General features: G+C 46.5%; 1 protein-coding gene across 1 annotated transcript; it reads right to left on the bottom strand.

The window, feature by feature from the left end:
* Positions 1-1,170: 1,170 nt before the first annotated feature.
* On the bottom strand, positions 1,171-4,378 carry NPBWR2 (neuropeptides B and W receptor 2). The gene is made up of 2 exons (XM_030503152.1): positions 4,030-4,378; positions 1,171-3,518 (listed from the first exon to the last, which is right to left on the bottom strand). Exon 2 carries the CDS (start codon positions 2,919-2,921, stop codon positions 1,923-1,925), a length of 999 nt encoding a protein of 332 aa, XP_030359012.1. The 5' UTR covers positions 2,922-3,518; positions 4,030-4,378; the 3' UTR covers positions 1,171-1,922.
* Between the last annotated feature and the right edge of the window lie 15,808 nt (positions 4,379-20,186).

Raw genomic sequence — 20,186 nt, 5'->3', positions numbered from 1 at the left:
ACACACTATTAGGACCAGGCTTTGAAAAATCCTTGTGTTTCACAGAATTATAGATCATAGAATCAGAATCTGGTTTGTGTTGGAAAGGATCTTAAAGCTCATCCAGTTCCAACCCCCTGCAATAGGCAGGGGCACCTACCACTAGATTTGCTGATAATTGCAAGGTGGAGCTGATGAGAAATAGAGATGAACCATAGAACATGGCCCAGGGAACCTTGTGGGCACTAAGTCTGGAGTTTAGGACTGTAGGATTAAGGTCCCACCACTCCTGGAGGGATGTGTTCTCATCCATTTTTCTTCCCAAGTTAATACCTGCAATATGGAGAAAGCTGCACAAGTGATCTTGTATTCACCAATCTCGTTCAGTTTTCTAAAAGGGAAGAAGGAAATTGCCATCATGCTGTGTTGAATGTTGTTAATTTTGGCGTCTGAGAGCACTGATAGGTCTTAATTACCCTGAGTGGCCTCATCTGGTTTCTCCACCCTCACCCATTGCTCCAGGAACCTATTTAAGCTGAGCCCTGCACCTTCCAGCCCTGATCTGTTGGAGGGATCTCTGCTTCCAGCAATGCTTCCTGGATGGACCTTGGACTCATATTGCAGCCTTATCTCCAACTACTTTTTCTGGATAGACCTTGGATGACTGCTGGAGGTAGCTTGTCTCCTGGAATGGCTTTGGTATGTGTGATGTAGCTGGTCTCTAGACCTGTGTGTAGCCCTATATTTTACTTACTTATTTCTGTGTTTTACTGATGGAGTTTGGAAAGAAAAGAACCCAGTTTGATGCTTGTGGATTTGGGGAAAGTTGGAGAGAAAAATGGTAGCTGACACAGCCTTCCTTAAACCAGTAACATCTGTACCCTTCACTGACAATGAGCCCTGCTCACCTCTACCACCATGGTTTTAGTAGTTCTTGAAGCTTTCAGTATAGTATTTCTGATTCTTCCTTTCAGGTCCTGCTTCTGCTGATGTACTTTTGCTATTTACCTGTTAAAGAAGGAGCACTCTCTGCAGTTCTTGCTGGAGTTTTTCTTGTGGCTTCCAAAACACTTTAATTTTGTTACTAATCTACAATATGTTATTTTACAGTAGGTAAAATGCAGTATGTATAGTAAAGACATGGGACAACTAGCATCAGTTTTCTCTGGTGAAAAAAAGGACCAGTATCTCTTTTTCTCATGAGGTTTATTTCATTAATCACTCTTGAATAAATATACATTTGACACTTAACAGGAACAAGTAGTTAAAAATAATTTCTAACACACATTCCCACAGTATTTTTATGGTATGTTGTTTAACACTCACACTTGTGTTTAGCACACAAGACCTAAGTCTTGCTTTTGGTTTAAATTCAACTTGGGTAACAGCTCAGGAATGAGGGAATTTGGGGTGGAAAACAGACATCCCTCAAAAAGCCATAACGCACATATGTGGACGTGAAAATGGTTTGTTTTCCGAATACCCATCTGGCACCCTCTGTCCATTTTATTGATGTTCCATTGGAAGTGCTCATTAGCTCTGTTCCATGAAGCAATTCTCTAAATAACACAGCTATTAAGGACTGAGCACGACATTAGTCTGAGAACTCTTCTCCAGCTTGTCTGTGCTGTACAGCAGATGGCAATAAAGCACCACTATGCAGTAGACATGCCTCCGAAAAAGAACTTTTCTGTCCTTAGTACTTCAGAGTGTGTAATTAAAACTAAGACTATAGAAATGTTACTTTGAGACACTGAGAGGTGCAGAGAGGGCAAAGGCAAGAGCTGCAAGTAAGCAGGACAAACGTGAATGATAATGATACAGACACATTCATTACGTGTAAATGAAAGAAAGAACATTGTGCGTTCATTGGCCACCCCTTAGTCTGCAAAGTTAGCCTTCAAAGCCATGGGAGGGAAGGGATCTGAGCCCCAATCCACTGTTCAGGAAGTTCTGCATTCCAGCATCTTCCGGAAACTCTTCCGGAAACTGTCATCCAGGAAAGCATAAAGGAAAGGATTCAGGCAGGAGTTGGCATAGCTTAGGCTGGTGATGAAGTAGGATATACCAATGACCATGGAGGTCTGGGGCAAGTCAGTGGTCAAAGCCACAATGGTGGCCAAGTGGAAGGGGGTCCAACAGAAGAGACACACAGCCAGGACTATGAAGACCATGATAGTGACTTTCTTCTTAGCTTTGTCCAGGGCTTTAGCATTAGTGTTCAAGTGCATGTTCCTTAGCTTGTAGAGCATCATGGTGTAGAGGATGCAGATGGTGGATACTGGAATGGCAAAGCCAAGAATGAGGGTATAGATCCTGCTGGCTTTGAACCAGAATCTTTCAGGCTTGGGGAAGTTGAGGCCGCAACTCTTGATCTCCAGGTCATCTATGTAGACATTGGCAAAGATGATGAAAGGGAGAACTATGATGGTGACTAGGATCCAGATGCACAAGCTGACAATCCTGGCTGCTCTGTATGTACGATGTGGCATCCTCTTGGACCTGACTGTAGCCAGTACAACCAGATACCTGTCTATGCTCATCACTGTCAGGAAATAAATGCTGGAGAAGATATTGTAGTGGTCTATGGACAAGATGACCTTGCAGAGGACTTCTCCAAAGGGCCAGTAGTGGAGGAGGTGTTCAGCAATATTAATGGGCAAGACAAGTGTGAACAAGTCATCAGCTATAGCAAGGTTCAGTATGAACATGTTTGTCACAGTCTTCATCTTGGGGGCCTTGAGGATCACATAGATGACAGCAGTGTTGCCTGTGAGCCCAACAGCACAGATCACAGAGTAAATCACTGGGAGGACAACATAGAAATCAGCTGCCTGCTCTTGGAATGTTAAGTTGAAGCTCATACTGTTGTCCAGGTAGCAGCTGTTGCCTGTATTGCTGCAGGTGCTGTTCAGAGCATCCCAAAGAGAGCTGTTTCCCATGCCTGCTGGTCACAAACCACCCTCAGCAGTCATTGAAAGCCTTGCCAGCCCAGAAGAGAGCCTCTTCTTCTGTGAGAAGCAGCTGCTACCCTATTCAGAAGTGGATTATTTCCAAAGAGTGGGTTGTGAGACAGCATGGACCATATAACTTACCTCTCCTGTCCCCCACCATTGGAGAAGTTAAATTTTTGAAGGGATCAGGAGGAAAAAACCCTATTGAAACACACATAAGGCTCCATGAATGAAAGAAATGAGAATTATAGCTCCTTACATCAATCAAGGAACTCGGAGCATCCCGGTGAGCTTTGGCTTTTCTTTGCTGGGGAAGTCAAGTGGCTCCAGTTGAACCATCTGCAGCAAGAGTCGTCCTGGGGCCAGCAGGAACAAGGAGGGCAGAGAGGGAGCTTTGTGCCTGGTCAGCTATTCACAGCCCTCGGAGGTCTTGAAGGACGGCTGCTGTTTCACTTGCACAGTGCTTGTTTTTCCATGCCTGAGCAGAAGCGTTGCAGTGTTTAATTAGCGCCTTTGTGTCAGGCTCCCGCTCCTTGCATTGTCTGAGATCTCACACAATGAAGTTTCTGACACTCCCAGGGTCCCCTGGCAAAAGAAGGAGAGGGGGAAAAACAGAGTTCAAGGCTTGTTTCCAAAGCTAAGGGTTAAAGGAGCTTAACCCACAAAGTAATTCTTTAAGCAAGGTGGTTATGATCTTATTCAACATGAAGTCCATCCCCATTGCAAATGACTGTGGCAGCACATAAAACATGGCACAGATGGGACAGACAAACCTGGAAATCCCAAAAGTTCAGGGTTATTTAGGAAAGAGGGGGGAGAAGTGCCCTGAAAGCAAATCCACTTTAGAGTCAAAGCGAGCTTTACCCCATCTGCAGCAGTTGCCACATCCACCGCTATCGCCTGACCCATGCTTCCAAGAATTCCTCTGCAGGGAAGTGAACAAACAACTGACCCCCTGCGAAGATCCGAGATTTGGCAACTGGTCCCCAGGCTCTGCCAAGGGAAATGCCTCGCTCCTCTTGTGTTTTGTTGTCAGAGAGCAATGAAGTGAGCAGGACCACCAGCACTGGGAATAGAGGGTTGAAGAGCCCCTTACCTGGTGAGCGGATCCGGCTCCCTCCGCACCTCTGGTACCTGCTGCTTGGCACTGCTGAGCCTCTTCCCTCTGCTCCGAGTTGGAGGAGGGTGTCTGGGATGCTGACGTTCCCCCGGCTTTGTGATCAGATCAACACGGTGGCTCTGTGTGTGCATTGCATGTCTGAGCAATCAGCACTTGTTCACAGCAGGGAAGGGAGGGGGAAAAAGTTTTCTCTCTGCAGGGCTATTTGAATAGTAAATAGGGTGATGCTGGAGAGCAGCTGGTGCTTCAGGGCTGCGCTCCTCAGAAATGAGGGAGATGCTGAGGGGTAAAGGCAGTACCCAAGGCTGGCAAGCTGTGGCTGGGTGGGAAGAGGAGGGGGGTTAAACTGCTTCTACAGGGAGCACTGGCTGGTTTAACAAAGGGAGATGCGCAAATGTGCATGGGGGAAATGGGAGGAGGGTACACAACATTACAGCGCTCAAAATGCAAAAATAAGCAGCTGTAGCTTGCCAAATCTGTGCTGGTTTCAGCTGCTTGGGGTGGGGGGGAGTGAGGGGAGCTCAGCTGGTTTTCCTCAGCTGGGTCTCTGGTCCAGCTTTGGAAATGCAGATAAATCCTTTAGATGTGCATCACAGGATGCAGGAGTCCTGTGAAGCTGGACCCCAGGTTACAGAGCAAAACCAGCAACAGAGGAAGGTCACTTTCCCTCTGTGTCCTTGTAACAAGAGGGAAAGGAAACAAGGGTCTTGTGATCCTTTTATGGTCTTTTAAACGTATTGCCCACCAGCAGGTTGCCTGAGCTTTGTTTCAATACCAGGCATCCACCAGTGCTGTGTCTGATGGGTCATTTAACTGAGCAGGTCAGCTCCTCTGCATGAGCCCTGTAGTCAAGAGCTGCACTTGACTCTGCTCCTCTTCTGTAGACATTTACCCTGTTCTGGCAAGATTACTGTGCACTGGTGAATGGGTGGGAGCCAAACACTTCGTTGCATAAAGGTACATCCTTAAGGCCATGGGTATAACTGACTTTCCAGCAGGTTTTTGAATGCCCCCTGTACAACTCCTACAGGTATTTTCTGTATCTCAGCCAAAATCTGACCAGTGTTTACACCTAAGCAAAATGAAACAAATGAAATGTTGCCCAAGAATATATATAGGGATGATGTGATGATATTTCTTCACTATCCTCTCCCCTGTTTTGGGAGAGCTGGCACAGTTTGTAAGCAGCTGTAAGGGAAGCAAGGTTATGATAGGTCTGCAGGGGGAAGGCAGCTTTCCAGCAATCACTGTTGTCTTTGTCAAAGAGAATTAAATACCGGAAGATGGAGAATTTCAGGAGAATGTGATGGTAAATTTACTGGTCTGTAACTATTTCTCACAGCAAAAGAGTGTAAAAATATTTTGCATTGTCTTTCCGTTGTGGCTTTCTGGTTTTCAGCATAAAGCACATCTCTCGGGTCTATGGGAGAGCATAAAAGCTGTCCTTTCACTCCCTAAGCAGTGTTATCTTGGAATTGTGGCTGTGTGCCTGGATGCTGTGTGTTTAGGGACATGCTAATAAGGGAGTGGGACCTGAAGGCTGCAGGGCACTGGGGCAGTGCTGGGGCTGCATCCCTCCCTGGCTTCCTGACCTGTCATTATCCGTAGGCTAGGATGTGCTTGATTAAAACAACCTTGTCAGACATTAAATGGAGATGGTGTGAGCAGAGGGGCTTTTGTTTCCTTTATATCCCCAGACAACTTCCCAGTGCCTGTTTTGAGCTGTACCCTTTGCCTAGTTCCTCTAACAGCTTTGCAGTAAAACTCACCTGCTTTGGGGAGAAAAATTACAAACAGAACTAAATTCACCCATGAAATCACTTTGCAGAAGCAGCACTTCCATCGATGAAGAGAGAATCTTTCCCTTGTGTCGGTTCTGGGTCCAACCAGAGCTGATGCGCAATCACACTGTGTGTAGTGGCATGATGAGAAACAGGGAGTCACTGGAGAGGATGCTTTATTCATCTTGTATTCTCTGGCTCGATATCCTTTACACTTGATTATAGACAGTGTCACAAAGCCCTGAAAACCAAGCCCTAATTTGAAGCTGCTGTTCCGAAGGACACGAGCTGCGTTTTCCCTCTGAGCTACTTGGATTTATTCTTGCGTGAGCAGCTCCGTTGCCAGCACAGTGAAAGATGGACAGAGCTTCTATTCCTGGCAAATCCACCCCATGGAGATGGACTTTGCCTTTTGAAACCCGTGTTCACACTAAGCAGCTCGAGTCAGCTGTGCAAACAGAAAGAAAAGGTGGTATATTTGGGAGGGGAAAATCCCCTGTGACACTAAATCAATGGTGCTTTGTTGCCTTCATAAAGCTGATGTGCTGCTGCCTCCAGACAAAGGCCATCCATCATCCTGGAGTTATGGAGAACTGTGCTGCTGGCAATGCTGGGGGTGCACCCAGAGTGCTCTGCACATGGCTGAGCTGCAGCAGTTCCTTGCATCTTGCTGGGGATAGTGCCTTTGGATGGTGATAATCATTGCAGTGGATCCAGCAGCCCGTGGCACGTCTGACAAGCTGCAGGGAAGGCAAAGTGGTACTGGAAGTGCTTGAAAGAAAATCTGTCATGAGTCTTACTTATAAATGGTGTGGTTTTGTCAGGCAAGGGACATATCAATAACTGCCCCATCTCTGCCTCTGCAGGGGAGCAATCAAGGCAAATGCTGTGTAATTTCCTCAGACCAGAGGTGATGGGGAATAAAAGCTGTAGCACAGGGTGGTGGTGGGTGGCTGGAGCTGTATGTTCCCTTCCTGCAAGCCAGGAAGGAGGCTGGGAAGCTCCTGCAATGGGTCAGCTCATTCCCAGCAGCTTCTGGAGATCCTGGCTCTTAGGCAGGACATCCCCAGCCCCATGGTACCCGTGCTGTTGGAGCGCCTCTGTGAGCTGGCAGTGGTGTGTTGACGAATAGGACTCTGGCAGTTTGCCTGTGGCTGTAAGAGCAAGGACATAGCATCAATCGCACTGCAATTTATATGTATCCACGAACTCTAAAGAGCGCAGACAGAACACTGTGCAGCTTCCTTAAACACCTTCGTTTTCCCCTTGGTCCAGCTTCAAACAGCCTTGTTCCAGAGCAATCTTAGTTTAAAAGGATTGGAGTGAAAGAGAAAGGTGGTAGTTGGTCTAATGGGGTGGAACAGCAATGGGTGTGAGTCAGCAGGTAGAGCTCTGCTTTTCTCCTGGGCCCCCATCCCCACTGTGCTGCTGACAGACAAGGGTTGTGTTAGGACACATGTGTGGTCCAGCGCTGTAACCCATCAGCATCCAATGGAGGAACTATATATTATTTAGGTGCTATTAACTGGTTATTATACAGCTGCTTAAAGCCCTTGGTATCTGTGCTATTTCCAGGTACTATGAGTTGTCACTTTGATTTCTTCAATGACATCTGAAGTGTCACGTCTCAAAAGCCCCCCTTTCTGTCACTGCTTGACCTGCTTTGAAAGCTCTGAGGCTTCGCAAACAGCACGGATGCAACAGGGTTGTGACACAGCCCTGGGAAAGCAGCATGGAGCCCTTCAGGGATGATGCTCATGCAGGAGCAGGCTCTGGGCAATATATTCCAATATCTCTAAGCAACAGCTAGATGTGTCGCATCCTCTGCTTAAGTAGCAGAGCTCCTCTGGCCTAAAAGCCTAATCATCAGAGGGTTATGGAGTGCAAATTGCTGCTGAATGCCTTTGCTGCTTTGTTCACTCTGGTTTCTCTTCCCTTCTGTGTTATAGCAGTGAAACGACTCATCTTCACCTGAATATCGTATTTTGTACAAAGTTCATTGCTTAAAAACCTACCAACAGGTGAAATCTGTCTTCTGGCACAACATTTTCCAGTGCTATTACACAGAGCTTGCACCTTTCTCCGTACGCTCTTCAGGCCAACAAACATAGTGGAGTACAAGTATGATACTATAGATTATTCTAAGGATAAAAAGGGAGAAGCAGGAGGTCTGAGTTGAGCTGACTCTATCTATGGCTTTGGATTGCAAACACTTATTACAGCTCACTTCTGCAATGAATACCAGCCTGACCCACTTAAATAGGTCTTTGTCATTCATGTAGCCAAATATCTGATAAAGAAAATTCAGTTTTAAGAGCATGATTCTTGTTGGATGTGTCAGTAGTATGGAGAAAGGGAGAATTGGATAACTGAGGTGAACTTAGTAGGGCACGGTGTGCTGTGAAACACCAAGTGAAAAATGAAAGGAAAAGGGAAGGTATTGCTGCAAAGTGAGCTTTACAGTTGGTGCTGTCTGCTGATCTGCTCCCTGTGGTCATGGATATAGCTGGGAAATTTGGCTCTGAGGAAGGGAGTATTCAGTGTGTGTACCAGAAATATCCAGAAGAGCAGCAACAGTCAGTGGGACCTGGCTGTTCTCTCTTTCAAATGTAATTTGGACCCCAAAGCAAAGCCTCAAAACTCAACTCCCTGGGGAACTGAAGGTGCTGGGTGCCTGACTGCGGTTTTCACGGAGAGTTGGGGAAAATGAGGTTCCCATCAGAAATCCTATTGATGCAAATTTAGTTATAGGGAACCACGCCATAGAGGTGTTCCAGATGCGAAAAAGAAAAGAAATAAAGATATACCTCTGTGTTTTCCACTGGGAATGATTCCTGAAGCACAAAATTCACTGGACCACCTGATCACCCTGTCAGATGAGTGCTTTCAGACGAGCTGACTGAGCAGAACAAGGTGTTTGGTGTTGGAGAGCTCAGTTGTGACCAACTAACTCTTCCCACTTTTAATACCAGTGATCTTTGGTGACATTAATGCCTTTTTCCCAATAAGGAACACGCTCATGCTCTGTGAGACCTCTCCATCTGCACCTGCTTCTCAATTCCACTTGAAGGCAAATGATTTCCTTATAAATGGCCCACTCCCACCGACTTCTGCAAACCCTCACCCAGGCTCCTTGCTGGGAAGTCGATTCTCTCTTTTTGTAATAGAAATTGCTTTCTTCTTGTAAATGTTAAGGGATCTGCTTCCTTGCCTTGGATATCAGGAGGTACAGGAGCACATGTTGTACAGAAACACTCCCCAAGTGCATCAATAATCTTTTTGTGTTGCTTAGTGAGTCCTAGATAACTGCAGAGTAGTTTTGTGTCCCTGCAGGTTACCTGGCAATCAATTATACATCTCCAGTACATCCTGACTTACTGGGAAAGTATGATGAGCTCCTAACTCTGCAATCAGGCACTGTCAGTGCCCATTCTCTTGTGGGGTTTTGGGCTCAGCAGCTGGGTTGTGCAGGAATTGAAATGCTTTTTGGTTTTGAGTCTTTGAATCTCCCTGTTATCTGGCCAGGATTTAAGGTGAGGAGAGCTTTTGGGCAGTAGTAGCATCTCCTCTATTTTCCTTGTCAGCTCTGCAGCACTCCTGCTTGGCTTGCTTTTCGTTGTGTGGGGCATCCAGGGTCCCCTAAAAGAGACGGGATTTTCTGGGTTGGAAAAGAAAACATCCATGAGAGAGGCAAAGTATGATGCTGTCACCCTTGGCTGGTGTTCCCACCTCTCAGTTTTTCCCTTCCTTGCTGCCCTGGGGCATCTGAATAATGGAGCTTTTGTAGTTTTATTGAACATATTGAAATCAGTAGAAGAGTTTATGGGCTTTTTTTTAATGCTGGAAACAATCTGTTTTTACGGTGTATAAAGGAAAAATTATATTGAGCAGAAAGTGGTAAGAAATCAGGTGATCTAATTGAAGATATCTGTGCTCATTGCATCACTGGATGACCTTTGAAGATCCCTTCCAACCCACCCTGTTCTATTATCAGGGGACTTTTTCATGTGGCTGCAGAAGGGAAAACACAATTGGGATGTGTGAGATGCATCATTAACATAAAACACCAGAAGTGACCCAAAGATTGAGTGAGCATCAGTGGAGGTGGCATCACTGTTGGTACTGGAGCATCTCTGCTCTCTGCCGCTGCTCCAGCTCCTTCGCCTGCCAAGAGGAGCTCGTTCGGCAGCTGATTGCACCCATTATTCATGTTTTGATTGCACAGCAAGTTGGCTTTTTGAACTCTTGAGCATTCAAGTGAGCCCAGGAGATGTGGGGACGGGCTGTAAGTGGGTTTGTATTGTCTTGGCTGTTAGGTGTTTCACTGTTTCCCAGCGTTCCTACCCATGATGGAGCTATTTGCTCCACTCTGAAGCAATCTCAGGCATGCTGCTTTTGTGGAAGGGAGAATAGATAAAGAGAAAAATGGGCTGGTAATTACCCGTTCTGGGAAACGGCCACTGTGCATTTCTTTCTGGGACCTGCCTGTGAGCAAAGGTGGAGCTGGAATGTGGATTTGGAGTCACACTCACACGGTGCACCTCCAGAGGGATGTCACCCCATGGAAACATGTCCCTGCAGGAACTCCTTGGCAGGGGGAGATTTGGTGTTGCAGCCACATAGCAAAACATGGCGGCAAATGTTCCTTTTCTTCTCCCTTTCTCCCCAGGAAAGCCAGGACTCTGCCTGCTCTGTTTTGTGAGCAGGAAATCAATTGCTGAAGGGATTTCCACCGGGAGATTTGTGCTTTATAAAGTTTATGCTGGGGGGCAGAGAGGCAGGTTGGGGAGCTGGAAACCAGCGCTCCATCCTCCTCCCCTCTACTGCTTTAATTGTTTGTAATGACTTAATAGGCAGCACTAAACAGGGAAGCTTATCCTTCCCTGCAGCAAAGAGAGGCACCCAGCATTCTATTAGCTTTTCTAGGGCCTTGGTTTGGAGTTTCTTTGCTGTATTTTCTTTTTTATAGGCTTGATCCAAAGGATCAGTAGGAAAACTATTGACTGTGTTTTGAGCCAGCACCAAATCCATGTAATGATCTGGGAAGAAAATAACTTGGAGATATGGCATAATTTAAGCAATCAAATCATAGAATCATGGACTGGTTTGGGTTGGAAGGGACCTTAAAGCTCGTCCAGTTCCAACCATTGCCACAGGCAGGAACACCTACTAGATCAGGTTGCTCCAAGCCCCGTCCAACCTGGCCTTGGAAATCAATGCATTTCTTCTCTGAGGGATGAAGTCTTGAGATCTCACTGGTTTTGCTTGAACACAGTCATATTTCTCTAATCTGCCCCCAAAAAAAACCCCAGCAGACCTCCTGCTCCCCCCACCCTGTCTTTCCCACAGCTCTGATTCTTAGAGCTTTTTTCCCTTAAACTACTGAAAGTTGGATGGGTTCTGCTGCCACTTGGTATCATGCAGCTCAGGGGGGAAAGAAACTGCTTCCTCCCTTTATTTTTCTGCAGCAAAGCATTTAGCTCCTCTCCCTGAAGGAGGGAGAAGAAACACTTTAAAGCTATCAGAGCCAGATTGAATTCCCTCATCATTTGGAGCAAAATAACAAAGTTATTTATGTTAAAAATAACTCCACGTTTTTGAAGAGATCTTCTGAGAAAATATTTCTCTTGGTGACTGATTACAAGTGGGAATGGGAAGAAACTCTTTGCCTCGAACCACTCAAAGCAGTCATTTTTCACCCAAAGAGTAGATGTAATTACATTTTCTGGATGGGAAAAAAGAAGCTGTAGTAGAGCAAACGAGCTCCGAGCCAATCCTCATGTGCTGTCAATGACCAGATTACAGCACACAGTACAGCTGTGCCAGGCAGAGCATTGCCTTTGGGTCATTAGGGGGTTTTTCAGCAGTCTCTGTAGCTTGAAGAGTTCTTGTACTCATTTGTTGGTCTCGGCCATCCCTGCTGCCCAATGTACCTGTCTGTTGTAAGGCAGCTCATTTAATGTTGTCCTTTAATTCAGACTTGTGCAACTTTTCCTCCTTCTAGCCCTAGTTTTCAGCTGGACCCAGGTTTTCTTATAGAATCATAGAATAGTTAGGGCTGGAAAGCACCTTAAGATTATCTAGTTGGCCACAACAGTAAAGGGAAGGAGTTAGTAGGTGATAATTTATGGAATTTTCTCCCATGATTGGAAATCCCAGCCTTTGATTCCCATCTTCTCTAAAATGTCTTTGTTTCTCCTCCTAACTGCTCGCTATGCCGCTGTGCTTTTTGTGGCTGAATTTAGTACTTGGAAATGCAGTTATATGGCTCTCAATTGCTTTCACACAGAAGCATGGTGTACACAAAATCAATCAAATTTAACCTTCCTGTATTTTGAAGTCACTTTTCAAACTTACAGCGTTTGGGGTTGCCCAGTTAAAACCAAGCAAGTTTTCATTCCTGCCTCATGGCCTTATTGTCACTCATTCAAACAAGAAGTACCATGTCCAGCAGGTCCTTCCCTGGCACCAAATGCCAGAGAATGAGGCATTGCCCATCATCCTTCTGAGGCTATAAACCTTTGCCCTCCAATTTGTTCTCTGCAATGAATGGATGCTTTTCTCTTCCAAGTGAATATTTATCACTTGGGGGTCACCCTGCAGCAATGATGTGGAAGATAAGTATGATGTAAAGTAACTCATTTAGTGTTCCTCATACCACAGGACCAACATCTGAGTTGTGTTCAATTGGTTTTTTCCATTCTCCAAATATGTATTCTAGTCCAAAAGACATGGAGGAGCAGGCATGTTAAAGAGGATCCAGGTGGGAATAATATATGAGGGAAGACTGTCTGTACCTTGGCTCTGTCACTGTGTGAGCTATTGGAGTGGATGGAATTTAAGTAAATGATTTATCTTAACCAAATACTTCATTTTAAGTTCATTAATCACCCCTCTTCCTGCTGTATCCCCATCCTCCTTGGAGGCAGGGCTGAACCTGAGGGATATTGGAGGATTGAATCGCTCCTTTCATGGGGAGAAAAGGAAGGATTTGGAATTTGCTGAGCTCCTGTTTACAGGAGGAGAGGGATGCTGGTAGCTCTGGGGCTGTTCCTGCTGTGGTCCCCCCTTGCTGCTTGTTACCTTCTCCCCCAGAGCACATCACTTGGGTCTGGCTGTTAAGTGACACCACCAGCTCCATTTCATGATGACATTCTGGCAGTCTGATGTGCAGGCAGCTTCAGCATGGGGACCCGGCAGCAGTTACTGCCTGACATCTGATTTAGCTGAATTCTCTTTCATTGTGGACTGAGTAAAATTGCCTCTGGGGCTCTGGGAAGATTCAGAAGCATCAGGTTTTGGAGGCATCCGAGGCAGGACACAGCAGCAGCAGATGGTGTAACTCTTCATCCCTGTGCTCTCCTGCACACTGATGCAGCCTGAAGGAGGCAGAGATTCTGTAAAGCATCTTCTATATCTCCTGTGGGGGGAAACAAGTGGCCAACCCCTTAATTTCTTAGAGCTTCAGACATGTTGTGTGGCTGTGCTGCGCTCCAGGACCCAACCTCTGCTGCTCTTTGCACTGGCTGGTGCTTCCAAGCTGTTCTCTGTGATTTTATTTGCAAACCAGCCTCTACTTTGCTTTAAGAATTCAGCACCACATTGTCTGAATGGGACCCAGAGCTGGAAAGAAGGATTTGAGATGTGATTTGCACGGTGGACTCGTTAAAGCAGGGGAAATGCCACCTTCCTTCTGTGCCCAGAGCTGCTAATCTTGTTCTGAATGTCAAAAACCTCTCCAGCTTCTCTCATTATAGCTAAATTTGATTATGGCTTTGACTTCACACCTTTTATGTACAGGTTTTCTTCCCTCCTTGGCTGGAAATGTCAGTGCTGAGAAATGTTGCTGAGCCTTTGACTTGCACTTATCACCCATCCGTGTTCCTAATGCTGCTTTTAATGATCTTGGGAACCTGAGCATGGAGAGAGCTGCTGGTGAGTTTAGAGAGGGGAAAAAGAGGCATCCAGGAGAAAGTGCAAATGCAGTGGCTGGGTTACTGCAGTCTGCATCATGGTGGGGATTTGGACTGGGTGGATTAACGCTTGTCTCTGAATTGATGACTCCTCCTGTGTGTCTCCTCCTGAAATTCCTACGTAAATGGCAATGGGATGTGAACGTGTTATTGCAAGTGATGACTTAAGCCTGATGAACAGCACAGCCTGTCCCTGCCCTGTGTCCGAAGGCAACCAGGAGCGGATGTTCCCAGCCTGGCATGAGGATGAAATCCTGCTGAGCGGGGGGTGTTTAAAGGCTTATCACCTTCTTGCTTTGCCTGTGTGCCTTTAATGCATCTTCCTTTCAAAAAGTAGCTGAAATGTCTAAACATTAAATGGGTAAAAATACCTGGGCTGGTTTCAGCTCATCCTGTGAATGATTCCACAGGGAATTTGGCTCTTTTTCTGGAAATGAAGAGTTACTCAATGCTTTTGGTATAACTTTTTTGTCTTGGTGAGAATATTGCCTGTTTGGGCCTTCCGTCATCCCTCTTCTGGAAGCAGACAATATGCTGGGACTATACAGCAGGGTCCTGATAGAGTCCCTGCTGTTGCCCCTTGCTGCTGCAGCTACAATGCCCTGTGGGCAGTGGTGTTTGTGCTGCCGAACAGCCCCCCTTTCCACATGAAGAACAGGGTCATTTCCAGCTGCCAGATGCTGTATTTTGTCTTCTGTGCTTTAAAATAGGTAATCCCACATTTTGCAATCAGGTCATTGTTCTGCTGGTATCAAATAGCAAACCCCTTGAGATGGGCTATTCTGGAGAGTGACCAGAGCTCACTGGGGCATTTCACTCTCTTGCTAATTACCTGTCATTCCAACCCAGTCACTCACTGATGTTTAAAAGCCATCTGTGGCTGTGCTGGGCAATGAGGCCATGTCCTGTAGCAGAAGGGCTGAGGACCAGCAATTGGGGTGATTCATACAGTGCTCGTCTCCGCAAGCTCTCCTCCCTGAGGATCTGCCCTGAGCAGATTGAAAGGGGTTGCTTAAAGGACAATATATTTATTTGAGAGTTCTTGGGAGCTGGGATGGGTTTAAATTGCTGTGTTAGGGAGCTCTGAGCCAGCTCTGCTTGAACTAATGCATGTCATGCAGAGAAGCTCTGCTCAGATGTTAGTTCAGATCTGAAGAGCACTGTAATTGCACACATCTCTTTGCCATGGATCCGAGTCTAGGCACAGCATCCCATGGATGCGCTGCCTTGGGTTTTGGCTTGTGCCCCAGGCTCAGAGCTGTGGTGCTGCAGGGGCCTTGTTAAGGAGCTGCATTTCTGCTTGGGTGAATAATTCATGATGGAAAAACTTGTGGATTTGGCCTTTTTCTTTATGTTCACAAATTGCTTACATGCCATCCAGTTTCCATTATTCCGTATTTCCTAGGAGAGAGACATATTGTCTTGGGAGCAGCCCAGGAGCATCTCCTGGGGTTCCGGGCAGGAGGAGAGGTGGCAGTAGGACAAGGAAAGCCCATATCAGAGCCCAGCTCCTGGAGGAGGATCACTGGGCCACAGTGAAGCTATTGGGTTGAAGTGCCCTTGGAGTGTAATTCAATGTAAGGCTGCAGTCCAGCACTGCTGTTAATTCCAGCTCATTGTCAAATCTGCCTCTGTGAGATTAAGGGCTTGGAATTGTACTTCTCAAGTTGAGTTTTGGTTCCTTGGGTCTTGGCAGAGTCCTCTGGATCATAAACCAAGACAAGACAGTCAGGGTCATTTTAAACGCTTGATAAATGATGCAGGGTCATTTGGGTCAGGTGGTCATTTTAAACGCTTCATAAAACATACATCTTTGTATCTTCAAAACCTGATCATTATTCACTTATTTTCTGATAGTCTTTTTGTTTGCTCGTTTAATGGTTTGCTAAAAAGTAAGTAAAACCACATAAAAACATGCAAGGTGCAGGTCCTGCTGAACTCCAGCAGAGCTTAGTATTGCTGCTGGTTCCCTGAGGAGAACCCCAGCATCTCCAGCTCCACACTGTAGTGGTGCCTGTGGAAGCCTCATCCCAGCAGCATTGCATTCAGTCCAGGTACCACCTCATCCCATGGATGGGTTTAACCTGTGTACCAGGGCTCATGCTGGAGCTGCAGCCATGGGAGGTCCCCAGAGGGCTGTGTGGGACCTGGCATGATTTGGTTGTTCACTGCTCTTGATGAGAAGTTGTGACATGCACCTCGGTGTCAACGAGGCAACACTTTAATGCTGCTGCTGTCAGCTTGTCAGGCAGTGCCCACACACCGTGTCTGGAGACAGCTTGGGAGGAGAAGGCAAGGGAAAAGTCAGGATTAAATTCCACACGTTATTTAATGCTGTCAGTAATTGCTTGGGAGTGAGATCTGTGAAGGGACTTGGGAGAGCCAGGCAGAAGGGACAGCTCTGAGGAGTGCATGGCACATCGGTGATGTCCTAATAATTATCTTTACACAGGAGTGAAAACTTTGCATGGCCTAAATGTCTGGACGCGAAAATCTACCCTGTGTGCTGCAGAAGCCATGCTGGGCTCATCCTGTTCTGAAATGTTATCTCTGCATCTTAACTAGGAACAATATTAGAGTCCTTTGTACAAACAGTCCCGTGGAAAAGATGATGGGTGATGGGCACAAGTTACTCCCAGGGAGATTCCAGTTGGACACAAGAGGAGAATTTTTCCCAATGGGAACAATCAGACACTGGAATAACCTCCCCAGGGAAGTGGTGGATTCCTCAACATTGGGACGGGGTGCTGGGGCATCTAGTCAAGTCATGCTTCAGTAAGAAAGGTTGAACTGGATGATCCTTGAGGTCCCTTCCAACCTGGGATTCCATGATTCCTGAAAGTACTAATAAAAGCCAGACACAACCCAGGAGCAAACCTTTGCAATACACATTCATGTCAGATGGGGAGACCTGAAGCTTTCATTAAGTTTATTGCTCTCCTTGGAGAATTAATTCAGCATTAAAACCTCCCTCCTTGCTGTTAAAATCTCTCCTTGGTTTCAGCTATGACCCAGACTGTGAATGCAAAGTACTTCTCCGTGTTGTTGCTGGTGGAACGTTCTCCCCCTGAGGCTGTCTGCAGGTAGGTGCTAATTAAAGATGTGCTGGGGTTTGCTTTGGTGCCTGAGCAGGGGCTGCAGAACAGGGATTACCAGCGCTGACATTTGCTGCTGTATAAAGTCCAAAGGGCAAATTCATGCCAATTAACTTCACACCTTTAACTAGGAGGATGAAGTGTTATGCTTGTACCAGAGTCTAGTGGCAGGGGTTGTCTCTGAAGTGAAACTCATAGGATCTGGTGGTGATTTTCCTCTCTGCTCCATATGGGCATCAGTGAGTTAGATCAGTGGAAACACAGCTGGAGGGTGGCAAATAGCATCAGAAACTGAAAGGAGAAATGGTAGTGCAATGCCCAGGTTTGTCCCTGAATGTCTTAAGTTAATAAAAGCAAAGGGGCAGAGGGGGCTGATCTCTGCTCTGAGCTGGTTAATATGGTCTTATTTTCTTCCTGCTTTTGTCTGCTGTGCTGACCCAAGTTTTGCCAGTTGAAAAGCAGCTCAGTGCAGCATGAATCCTCCTCTCCCTTTGTGCACTGCCCACGCTGATGGTGTAAAGTAAATCCTGCAAATATACCAGAGATCCTGAGCCTGGTTGGACCTGAGAATGCAGCTAAACCCCATCAAAAGTCATTTCTGGTAAGTCAGGCCTGGTTTATATTTTCTTGAGTATCAGCTGTGTGTGTATCATAGCCTCTGAATGGCTGCTTCCTGTGGGATCATCATGGAAAGCCATATATACCTGCTGCTCAGAAATAAACGTGACGGGAGATATATAAACAGTGATACATGATGACTTTGGGGATGAGCAGCAGCCCCAGCTGTGGTGGCTCCGTGTTAAGGTGAAGGATGGGCGCTGGCGGGGCTGGATCCAGCACTCCCCACCCTCCAGACCACTGTTTGCTCCTGATGAAAGACTCTTGCATGACCTCAGCCCCCCTCAATGCAATTTAAATCATTCCCACAGCTCCTGGTTGAGCTGCTCGTGTTTCCAGAGCAGGATTCAGGCACAATCCTGTTGGCTAGTGAGCATCTGTAGAAGATCCTGAGCATTTTCACCCCCAGAACCACAAAACAGCTCAGGCTCTCCCTGAATCAGATGTTCAGTCTGTCTGCAAGACTTCTTTCTCCCCTCAAGAAACGTGATTTTTTGTAGTGATGCATTTGGGTTCCTTCCCTTATTCACGCGTTCCTTTGAGTAATCACTCATGCATATGGATGATATTATGTGTAGAAAAACAGATGCCTGGATTGTCATTTTACTTCACTGTCACTCAGACAAACATGGTCCTCATCTACCCAAGCAAGAAACATGCAGGAATTCTGGCTCAGCAAGGAGCAGAAAGCCCATTTTCTGAACCTGATTCCCAGCTGTTGTGGTTTCACTGGCAAAACAGTGATTCCAATTCATCTTCCTGGGAGGAATGTGAAGACTCATTCACAGATCACAGATTCAGCTGGCCTCTGATTCCCTGTACCTCATTTCACACATCTGATTTCAAGGGCCATTAAAACAGGCTCATGCTTGCTTTGCTACACAGAAGTGCCACAGTTAGTCACAGGAGAGCAATAAATGACTGTCCCGTGGGAGCTCTTGTAGTAACCTCCCTTGTGCAGATACCCTGCATGGTGCCACACAGCTGGATGTTTCCGGGGACAAAGAGGAGCCCAGCTGACCGTGGCTGCCAACCACTGTAAATCACAGCAGCTACATCACTGCCACCAAGTGATGGTGAGAACTGCGGCTGCTGAAGGCCTGAGAGAGCTGGGCTGGTTCAGCCTGGAGGAGAGAAGTTTCCTTAAGGGGAGGCCTTAGAGCAGCTCCAGTGCCTAAAGGGGCTCCAGGAAACCTGGAGAGGGGCTTTGAACAACGGCCTGTAGGGACAGGACAAGGGGAATGGCTTTAACTTGCCCGAGGGGAGACTGAGATGAGCTCTGAGGCAGAATCTCTTCCCTGTGAGGGTGCTGAGGCGCTGGCACAGGGTGCCCAGAGAATGTGGCTGCCCCATCCCTGGCAGTGTTCAAGGCCGGGTTGGATGGGGATTAAAGCTCATCCAGCTCCAACCCTCTGCCACAGGCAGGGACACCTTCCACTAGGGCAGGTTGCTCCAAGCCCTGTCCAACCTCACAGAAAAGGTTTGAAGATTGGGGTTTGGCTCCGCATTGTGCCTCTGGGAGATTTTTGGGGTTGAAATCTGAAACGCAAGGCAGTTTTTCCTCTGCCCCCTGCAGTTCCATAGAGAAGATTGGAATGCACAAGGCAGCATTGTGAAGCAGCAACCTGCCATGGGGTTGGCACCTTGCAGATAGGAGCTCACCACGGCTGCTGTGACTCCTTAAGCACTTTGGGGCTGGGGCTGTAACAGCCCAGAACGTGGCAGAGCAGTTTTATATTATTTTAAGACTTTTGAAAACATTGTTCCCAAAACAATCTCCTTCTGTCATAAATTGTGGAACAGAGAGAAGGGAAAATAGCAGCGGTTTCGTTAAATTGGCTCTTTTTCACTCTTAAAATAGTGTCAGCTTGATGCCTGCTTCTTTAGAAATTGGATTAGTAGCATCTATTTCATCCCACCAGAGAGGTGGGATTTAAAGCTCTCCACAACACAAACACTGGATGTGCAAGAGCAGTTTTCCATCCCCAGCACTCTCGTATCTTGAACTATTTTAAGCAGCCTCAGCCAGATACATAAACACACTGCTACAAACAACAACAGAAAGAAAATGTTCCACTAAGTGGGGGAAAATAAGAGAAGGGGGTGGAAGCCCTTTCTAAGGTGCTTGTGTTGACTTTGAAGTGTTGGATACAAACAAAAGAGGGTTTGCTGTATTCCTTTGCTTGAAAAATGTAGTTATTTAATAGAAATATATCTCTGAGGCTCTTTAAGTTTGGTCTGATTTTAGGTCTGGGAGGAACAAAACAAATGTTGTTTTCCTGAGATGCTGCCTTTACAAGGGAAGATCACAATGTATTTTGTAGCATAGACCTGAGCATCACCTTGCTGCTCTCCCCTGGGTGCTGAGGGAGTGTGTAACTTGTGTTTCACAAGGCAATGAAAGAGCAGCCGTGTGCATGTGACAGGCAGAGAGAACTGAGGTGTCCATGGCTTAATTCACTGGAGCTTTCTCCTTCTGGGATCATTTGTAGCCTGAGGCACTCCGGGGCTCTTGAACACAAGTTAATCGTAGTAAGTGATAAATGAACCTGTTCCCTTTGGCACGGGTGTGATGGGCATTAGGTAACCCTGGGAGCACTTGATGTGAGGGAGAGCCTGCTCTTTGGCAGGGAGGAGGAAGAAAATATTGCTTGTAGTAACTCGGG

The sequence above is a fragment of the Strigops habroptila genome, chromosome 13 (genome assembly GCF_004027225.2).
Source record: "Strigops habroptila isolate Jane chromosome 13, bStrHab1.2.pri, whole genome shotgun sequence".
NCBI lineage: Eukaryota > Metazoa > Chordata > Aves > Psittaciformes > Psittacidae > Strigops > Strigops habroptila.
Note: the sequence above shows the minus strand (reverse complement) of the source record. Positions and strands in the feature narration are given on the sequence as shown.

Excerpts from the sequence above, each read along its gene's own strand:
- NPBWR2 (XM_030503152.1), bottom strand. The coding sequence starts at position 2,921 with ATGGGAAACAGCTCTCTTTGGGATGCTCTGAACAGCACCTGCAGCAAT.